Below are 8,494 nucleotides of genomic sequence, written 5' to 3' on the forward strand. Positions count from 1 at the left end.
GGTCAAGGAATGGCATCGCGAGTGGTTTTATATCACCAAGCCGCTTTTCGACGGCCAGATCGAAGCTCAAGTCCTGGAGGGAGAATGGCATCATCTGGGGGAACCTAGAGGAGGTGGAGGCACTGATCACGAAGGTCAAAGAAGGACCTCCAGCTAGCCGACGTAGTCAACGTCATGCTCCATCGCCGCAATCTCCCGATCCAAATCCGGGCCACCCCGATGTGGGAGCACAAACCCGAGGAAGCGGGGCTCGTCCTCAACTTCTTCCGCTCCACCTTGGCCGGAATGTGGATGCGACTCTTCAAGCTGTCCATGGACAAGATCCCTAAGGAAGAGGAGGACCTCGGCTTCGAGGTCGGCTATGATGCCCCACCGGCAAGTGTTTAACACACACATTCATATTCTTTTTTTCCTGTAAGGTGCGACAGCTTCTGATGAATAGCCTCATTTTATATTTGCAGAACTGGGCATCCAAGATGCAGCAGATGCAGTGCCCGGCCCCACTGCCAGAGGAGGAGAGAACCTCTCTGCTCACGGCGCTCCTAGTCGAGAGAAAATAGGATATTTGCCATTTTTTATACGTTGCTTCTTAAAATTGCCACTTCGATGATTGGCTTTGCAAAATTGCCACAGCCCGTTGACTCCTTGATTACCATGCCACTTTCATTCTTTTACTGATTTTCTTTCTTTTCTTTTCTGTTTGTAAGCATCAGAAAAGACCAAACTACCCCTAAGGTTGTGTACACGTAGAGAGTATTCCGATCTGCTTATGGATCTGGTTCGACACAGAAACGAGCCAAATTTCTCGTCGTCGGTAAGAGCGCCTTCCGCACCGCCCGCCCGGTTGCCGTCGCCGCTCGCGTCGCTCGACCGCTCGTTGCTCACTCTGCCCGACCATCGCCGTCGTTCGCCTCACCTACTCGTACGTCGTCACCGCTCAGCCAACCCTTCTGCCGCCCGTCCCGGTCGCTCGGCCGCTTGCCTGGGATGAGGAGGAGAGAGGGCGCGTCCCAGGAGGAGGGGAGGAGGCGGAAGGATATGGCACGTGGCCGCGGAGGAGCTGCCATCGGCCGGCAAGAATTCCTCTGGACGATTGTCTGGCGCAAGGATGAGGTGCAGAGAAACTTACCCACAGATTCAGTTTTCTAGAGTGAAAGAGTGTTTACAAGTGCTCTTTCAGTAGAGAAAGAATCGTGTTACATTGGTGTGTTAGATTATCCTGGTGCTCGGGTATCAGCTCTGATCATGCCCCTTTTCTTACATCATCTGTTCATGTTTTGTCTCAGAAACCAACTTTCTCATTCTTGTATCAGCTGCCAAAATGTGCTGCTGGTTGTTGTTATGCTGCTATGCAAATTTCTCAAAGACTGTAACTGCTATGCTCTCGTGTTGGTTCAGGGATGTTGCTCGACCTATGTGAATATTTACTCAAATGTGCTGCTGAAGAGTATTCCAGTTGTTATTGGTGAACATGTTTGACTGAATGTCACACATCAGTGGATTCAAGCGATCGGCGGCACGGGGCATCCACATAAGGCGATTGGCGGCACACGAGGTCGAGGCGATGGGCGGTAATCCGTGATGTGTTTGGTTCGACAAAGGGTTGGTTTCCCAAACCAGAGCGTCAGAAAAGAAGTGAGGAGAAGGGAGAGGCCCGGCCGGCGTGCCTACTTGCAATGAAGAAGGGGGAAGTCAGGCAAGCGTGGCTGCTCGCGACGGGGATGGGGAGAGCTCCGCTACCAGCGTGGCTGCTAGCGACGGAGAAGGGGGGATCCGGCTAGAGTTGTTGCTCGCGAGAAGGAGGAGGCCCGGCCGGTGCTGCTGCTCATGGTAGGGATGGGGGATGTTCGGGGAGACGGTGGAAAACTGTCGAACCAAACGCGTCGATAAATCTTTGGTATTTCTTGCACATTAGTATGCACCATGAACTTCTGCATGTGATGATACAAGACCCCATTCATGTGGAATCGGTTGCATGAGCAGTCATATGAGCTAGCAACTGGGTCGACAATAACAATATGAATTTTCTTGGAACTAGGATCATTACGCCGTGGCTCGAACTGAAACAGATTGCCTTCTACCGGATTTATAGTCAAAGATGTTGTTTCCTCCATCATCTCCTTGAACTTGGCAAACTATAATGCTTCTACATACAAAACATGAACACGGATGCTACAAAAACATGACATAGCTGAAAGTACAGAACATGGACATTCAGAGCTTCTACCAAGCACTTGCGGTGCTTCTACCATGCATTTTCAGTGCATCACAAATCTACACAGAATGCTTCTACATACAGGCCACGAACACAGATGCTAGAAACACATGACATAGCTGAACCTACAGAGAGCTTCTACCAAGCATGACCGGTGCATCACAAATCTACACATAATGCTTCCATCGAATTATTATAACAAGATTCATATAACTATGGTCCAAATAATCACATGGTCTTGCTGCCTAATGGAGAAATATCCATTCAACATTAACTAGCATCAAACGGAGCCCGATTCTCGTCAAAATCACCCAAAAAACGAAACAACAGGTACAGTCTTCAGTTTACGTCTTCACCTCCATTGACAAAACCGGGGAATTTTTGGACTGCCGATTAAAGCCACCTGCAGCATCTCCTCCTTCAGAACTCAAGCCAGGCTGCAGCATCTCCTCCTGCTTCCGAACTGATGCCAGACTTGGACCACTGGAAGCACGATGACGATCTGCAATAGGGATCCCGATACTCAATCTCAAGCATCGGGTGCGCCGTTTTTGCATAAACTGGACAAAAGCATCTGGACTAGGAAACATGCTCAGATGGAGGAGGAAGGAACGGCTTGATGGATGCATTGCATACCAATGCCTAGCAGCGCCCAAGAAGAATCACCAGAACCAAGCGATGGCATTCACTTCAGCAGATTTGCTTCTTCTTTTTTTTACGCTGGAAACCAACTTTCCATTACTAAGCCCGCACAGCAACATCGCTGGCGACAATAGCTGACACAAAGTCCGGGGCTTGCTCAAGCCAGGAAGAAACTACACCACCTGCCCGGTGGCCAAACACGGCTAGTTCATGGGTCACTTCATTACACTCGCGCTTACAAAAAAAGCTAAACACGAAAGACTCAAAGTTCCCAAAGCAAAGACTGAGACTCCCTCAGGACTCAGGAGCACGCCAATCGTCGAACGATCATACTCATCAGAGTTGAGAACATTCCTTAACCAGGACAGAGGAGTCTGACTCAAATATCACCCTATGAATGCCCAGTTCTGCAGCAGCTTCAACGGCCCTCACACAGGCCGACATCTCAGCATGCAGCGTCCCAGCCATGTGCTCCAAATATCCTGAAGGTGCAGCTAAAAATTCCCCTTGAGAGTTCCTTACAACACAGCCCCAAGCGCCCCTGCCAGTCTCCGCATAAAAAGAAGCATCAAAGTTAACTTTGTGTGTGCTATCCGGGGGTCTTTGCTGCTGGAGTATTTGCTGGCTAGCAACAGAGGCGTTCGCAACCTTCATACCAGCTTTGAATTCCTGAATGTGCTGCCTGATCGAATAAACTATAACATCAGCCGATCTCAGCTTGCCCCCAGCATTCACCTTATTTCTGGCCGACCACCCCTCCCACAGAAGGACAAAAGCAGCATCTCTCTTATGCGCCACAAGGGTCTATATATGTTCAAAAACTACAGCTGGGTTCTTACACTGTAACAGAGCTAGCCTGGGATCTTCCATGTCCATGTCACTCCATATCCTTCGGACAAATTTGCACTTTAGAAACAAATGCCCTCCATCTTCATCCAGGCGCATACACACAAGACATCTAGTATCAAGCTCAATCCTTTTCCTCTGAGCATTCATGCAAAGTGGCAGACATCTAGTATCAAGCTCAATCCTTTTCCTCTGAGCATTCATGCAAAGTGGCAGACTGTTATGTGCTAGTCGCCACAAGAAGATACATACCTTCCCTGGCAATGCTGATTTCCAGATTCTATCCCACTGCATGCTACCTCGGCCACCTGCCGACGAGGAGCCCACCTGACTCCTCCTCTTCGCATCTCACAAGTGTGCTCCCAAATGGTACACAGAGCGGACTGAGAAATGACCCTTAGCATCAGGATGCCAAGCAAAGTGATCCGCCATTCCTCCCCTTAATGGTATTTTCGGAATGTCCTTCACGTCCTCGGCATAGAAAATGTCATGTAATAACGGCTCATCCCACTGCTCAGTCACAGAGTTGATTAGATCGCAGACCTTGGTGATCACCACGTTACCTCTGAAAGAAGCTGGCCTTCGAGTCTCACCCCTTGGGATCCAAGGATCATCCCACACTTAAATTCCCACACCTGTCCCAACTCAGCCATATAATTCCTTCTTTTAGCAAGGCGATTCCCTTTAGGATGCTGCACCACATATACGAAATACCGTCGCTTGCAGTGGCCTCCAAAACCGAGCAGTTTGGGTAGTACCGCGCCTTCAGGACTTGAGCACATAGTGTGTCTGGTGCTTCCAGAAGTCGCCATCCCTGCCTAGCTAGCATTGCCATGTTGAAAATATGCAAGTCACGGAAGCCACGTCCAGCATCCTTTGATCTAGTCATCTTCTCCCAACTGACCCAATGGCATTTGTTCATTTTATCTTGCTGACTCCACTAATGCCGCTCAATTAGTGCACTGATTTCTTCGCAAACTTGCTTAGTGAGATCAAAGCACGACATGGCATAGGTTGGGATCGCGTATGCAACCGCCTTTATGAGCAGCCTCTTTCCCTGCTTTCGGTAGTAACTTTTCCTTCCATCATTCAATCCTCTTGCCATATTCTCTGCTTCAGATATTCAAACTCTTTGCTTCTGGATGCACCGATATGTACCGGGAGGCCCAGGTACCTCTGGTTATGTGATTCTGTTGCAAAACTAACGAGAACATCCGCTTTTGTTGCCGCACTTGTCCCCTGCAGTGGATTTGTCCTTGTTGATTTTTTTGGCCAGTTTGCTCCTCATATAGAAAGCTAAAATCTGTTGTAACTTTGCTGCTCCTTGCACATTTGCCTTCATAACTATAAGAGAATCATCTGCAAAGAACAAGTGATTAATCTTTGGTGCACCCCTGCAAATCTGCACACCTTGAATGGTTCCCTCCTCTGCTTGCTGCAACATTGCGGAAAACGCTTCAGCACACATAATGAATAGGTACGGGATAGAGGGTCCTCTTGTCGGAGACCCCTTTCAGGCACAATTGTCTCCTATAAAGCCCCGATTAATTTTAACTCGGTACTTAACGGACTCTTTCGAAAAAGCTCCATTCCATCCGGTCACAAGCCTTGTTCATGTCTAGCTTGACTGCAACCAGCCCCCCACGACCACCCTTTCTCCCATGCATCAGTTGAGTAATCGCATATGCCAATAACACATTGTCTGTAATCATCCTCCCCGGAACAAATGCGGACTAGAGGAACAAATGCGGACTGTGTTGGCGAGATGATTTCTGGCAGTATCTCCTTCAACCGGTTTGCAAGAATCTTGGGAGATAAGTTTGTAGAGTACATTACAACGGCTAATAGGGCAGAACTCCGTTACGGTTCAGGCTTTTTCACTTCAGCAGATTTGTTGAATGAATCATTAAGTAAGAACAATGCTGCCAGAGTGTTAGCATAGATAACAAAAAGCTGACGAGAACAAGACCTATACACAAACAGTCAGATATTATGTGACATACTGGTCAGTACCACATTACATAATAGGATACACTAATACAATACACAACACTGGAAATACAAAATACACTTATACAATACAGAACACTGGAAATACTAAGTCTGACAGCTTTCATAACGCCTGAGCACAATCAAACTTCCTCACTTCCCTCCATTGAGATCCACAGCTTGTCTTGAACTAGACGGGACCAAGCAACCGTGATTTCCAGCTCAGAGTCGCCAAGGTGACACACATCCTGAGTTATATTGCAATTCTGGGCCTTGATGGATACTTCACCTTTGATAGCCCCAGACTGCGAGTTAGCATGTATGACAACTTCAAGCGTTCCACATAATTTTACAGAGACAACATGCCTTGACAGATTAAGGTAACCCTTTGAACAACTAGTCATTGTTCCATCTTGAAGCACAACTTGCCGAAATAAAGGGTGAGTACTGTTAGGCAACCTGCCTTTCCGAGGCCTGCCTTTCCGAGGCAGAGAGAAGCAAACAACTCTGCCACCGTTTTTGAAAAGACTTGGTGTCTCTTCAGGAACACGGAGACGGATACCCACGATAGTAGCCTGGACTGATTCATGAAGTTCCTCTGAGCTTAACACCATTGTGCATAAGCCTCCGACAAGAGGGGTATATAGAGTACATGACACTTTACCGCTGTAATACCAGACACGAGTCATCAATGCAATATCTTCAGACTCCGTTCCACCCTTCACTTTGAGCTTGATTTCCACACGAACAGGTTCCTCGCATACAATTGCACGAGACGGGCCAGTCAAGTGCAAAAAAGGATCCTGCATTCACCATTCATTAATCAGTTTTGCTAAGCTAGCAATTTAGTGAGCAATCGCTTGATATGTGTTCTTAACAAGATGTGTATTTCTAAATGCATCGGTCATAACTAATTAACGGACCAGGAAAGATAAAATAGGAAGCAAAATACTAAACGGACCTCTTGATTGAGTATTTGGCAGTTATTCCTTCGACAGGAAAAGAGTATGTTGCGATTGTGATCCACAGCGTCTCTTGCAGCTATCACGCCGTACACTTCCAGCGGCCACTTCAAGCCTGGAACATCTTCTATTTCTTTAACTTGGATGGAGTAAATCTGCAGAGTGCTAGCAACGAAAGCCGCAGATGGGGTGTTTCCTGGTGTACTGTGTGTAAAGTGCATAGGACTCAATGAAGCTGCAGCCATCAGAGGGGAAGACTATTTAGAGATTATGTAGTTGGAAAGAAGAAATGCAATGAACAATGAGCAGATATATGGCATGAACGAATGTTTACTCACTCGTCTCTGTGAAGGTACCGTAGAATCTGGACCAATTCGATACCCAGCCACGACGGTACTCATCAAAGAACTCCTCAGCCTGTTTATTGTGCATCATGGCCTTCCTGAGCTTCTCTTTTGCTTTAACTCCCATCTCCTTGGTTTCCTCTATCTCCAATTTTATCTCTGTGGAAGTGGAAATCTTCGGCGACACCTCGCTCTTCCCGTTGGCTGCCTCCAGAGTATCATTGGAAATTATTGGTGGCGTCTCATCTACCTCATCCAATTTGATTCTGGCTCTTAACCTGATTTTGGTCATGTTGACCGACTCCTTGAACAGCTCGGAGAACAATTGAGAATTGTAACTAAGATGTCCCATCTGATCCAACCGGGTGCAAAGCTGATCCAACCCGTTGAAGATTGCATTCAATCCATATTCATAGTAGGTCAGCCCCTGCGTCTTGGTTGCTGATCCACCCTTGTCTTCAGTCCTAATCTGAATCCCTTCCACACCGATGTTCTCCGAGACTTGCTCTTTGCCGGGAATCTCGCTGTTCTGCACCTTCTCCATCATCTGCAGCAAATTTGTCACCTCGCTGTACATGTTATCCATGTGGATATGGACCTCGTCACTGCTATAGTCGATAATCCTCAGCTTCTGCTCGGCTTTCAGCTCCGTCACGTTCTTGGAGATACGACTGAGTAAGGAGCAGATCTCAGCCCTAACCATCTCCGTGGCCGACTGAGTCTCCGATTTTGTCCCCTCGTGCAGGATCTCCGACAGCATGTTCTCCTTCATCCCCTCAGTTTCCCCCATCTCCAATTTTGTGTCAACGGAAGCGGAAATCAATGCCGCAACCTGACCTCTCTTCTTGGCCACTTCAATCTCCGATTTTGTCTCCTGATGCTTCCTCCTCTGGATGTCAGCACCATGGCCGATGCAGTTTCCAGATTCACCACTCTCGCCGTTCGCCTCCCCTTCCATCTCCACCTCACGAGGCCGCTCTCCGCTCTGTCTTTCCGCCGCCAACCCCGTCGCCCTTCTTTCTTTTCCTTCCGATTTAGATAGAGGAAGAGACGGTCTTTGCTAGGGTTTCGTTGAAAGATGGGTGGAGGTGTATTATATTGCATCTCAGCCTCGGCCCGGCCCGGTAGATGCAGACATACCGACAGGAGGCCGATGGGCGCAAATGCTATAATATCTCGCTCAACGCGTGATCGAAGCAAGTCTCGCCTGAAGGTTTTACCCTCGTTTGTCTAAAAAAAAGGTTTTACCCTCGTGTAGTTTACTGGACCGACCCGTTTTCTTTTGTTTTTTTCGTCTGCTGGCTCTCGGCTTTCCTTCGCAGGACGGGGCTTGCCTGCGGCCCCTTCGTGCGACCACCCCCTCCCGCTTCAGATTTTCTCATCCAAAAAGAAAAACAAATACATATCATAATACCTATTCCCTTCCGTAATACTCTCATTATTAAAACTGAACACAGGACGGAAGGAAATAATCATAATCACCCGCGAAACAGATA

General features: G+C 47.9%; 2 protein-coding genes across 2 annotated transcripts; one reads left to right on the forward strand and one right to left on the reverse strand.

The window, feature by feature from the left end:
- The first annotated feature begins 219 nt into the window (after nucleotides 1–219).
- LOC123191824 (uncharacterized) lies at nucleotides 220–2,067 on the forward strand. The gene is made up of 4 exons (XM_044604411.1): nucleotides 220–375; nucleotides 462–545; nucleotides 751–1,113; nucleotides 1,399–2,067. The coding sequence occupies exons 1-4, from the start codon at nucleotides 220–222 to the stop codon at nucleotides 1,477–1,479; spliced, it is 684 nt and encodes a 227-aa protein (XP_044460346.1). The 3' UTR covers nucleotides 1,480–2,067.
- Nucleotides 2,068–5,657: 3,590 nt separating this feature from the next.
- LOC123190113 (uncharacterized) lies at nucleotides 5,658–8,074 on the reverse strand. Its single transcript, XM_044602696.1, has 3 exons — nucleotides 6,993–8,074; nucleotides 6,654–6,889; nucleotides 5,658–6,495 (listed from the first exon to the last, which is right to left on the reverse strand). Exons 1-3 carry the CDS (start codon nucleotides 7,954–7,956, stop codon nucleotides 5,836–5,838), a joined length of 1,860 nt encoding a protein of 619 aa, XP_044458631.1. The 5' UTR covers nucleotides 7,957–8,074; the 3' UTR covers nucleotides 5,658–5,835.
- Nucleotides 8,075–8,494: the final 420 nt, after the last annotated feature.

The sequence above is a fragment of the Triticum aestivum genome, chromosome 2A, assembly GCF_018294505.1.
Source record: "Triticum aestivum cultivar Chinese Spring chromosome 2A, IWGSC CS RefSeq v2.1, whole genome shotgun sequence".
Classification (NCBI taxonomy): Eukaryota; Viridiplantae; Streptophyta; class Magnoliopsida; order Poales; family Poaceae; genus Triticum; species Triticum aestivum.

Coding starts and splice junctions, on each gene's coding strand:
- LOC123191824 (XM_044604411.1), top strand. CDS start 220: ATGTGGGAGCACAAACCCGAGGAAGCGGGGCTCGTCCTCAACTTCTTC. Junction 376..461: donor TCGGCTATGATGCCCCACCG/GCAAGTGTTTAA, acceptor TTATATTTGCAG/AACTGGGCATCCAAGATGCA. Junction 546..750: donor CTCTGCTCACGGCGCTCCTA/GTCGAGAGAAAA, acceptor GTGTACACGTAG/AGAGTATTCCGATCTGCTTA.
- LOC123190113 (XM_044602696.1), bottom strand. CDS start 7,956: ATGGAAGGGGAGGCGAACGGCGAGAGTGGTGAATCTGGAAACTGCATC. Junction 6,890..6,992: donor CGGTACCTTCACAGAGACGA/GTGAGTAAACAT, acceptor TGATGGCTGCAG/CTTCATTGAGTCCTATGCAC. Junction 6,496..6,653: donor GCCAAATACTCAATCAAGAG/GTCCGTTTAGTA, acceptor TGGTGAATGCAG/GATCCTTTTTTGCACTTGAC.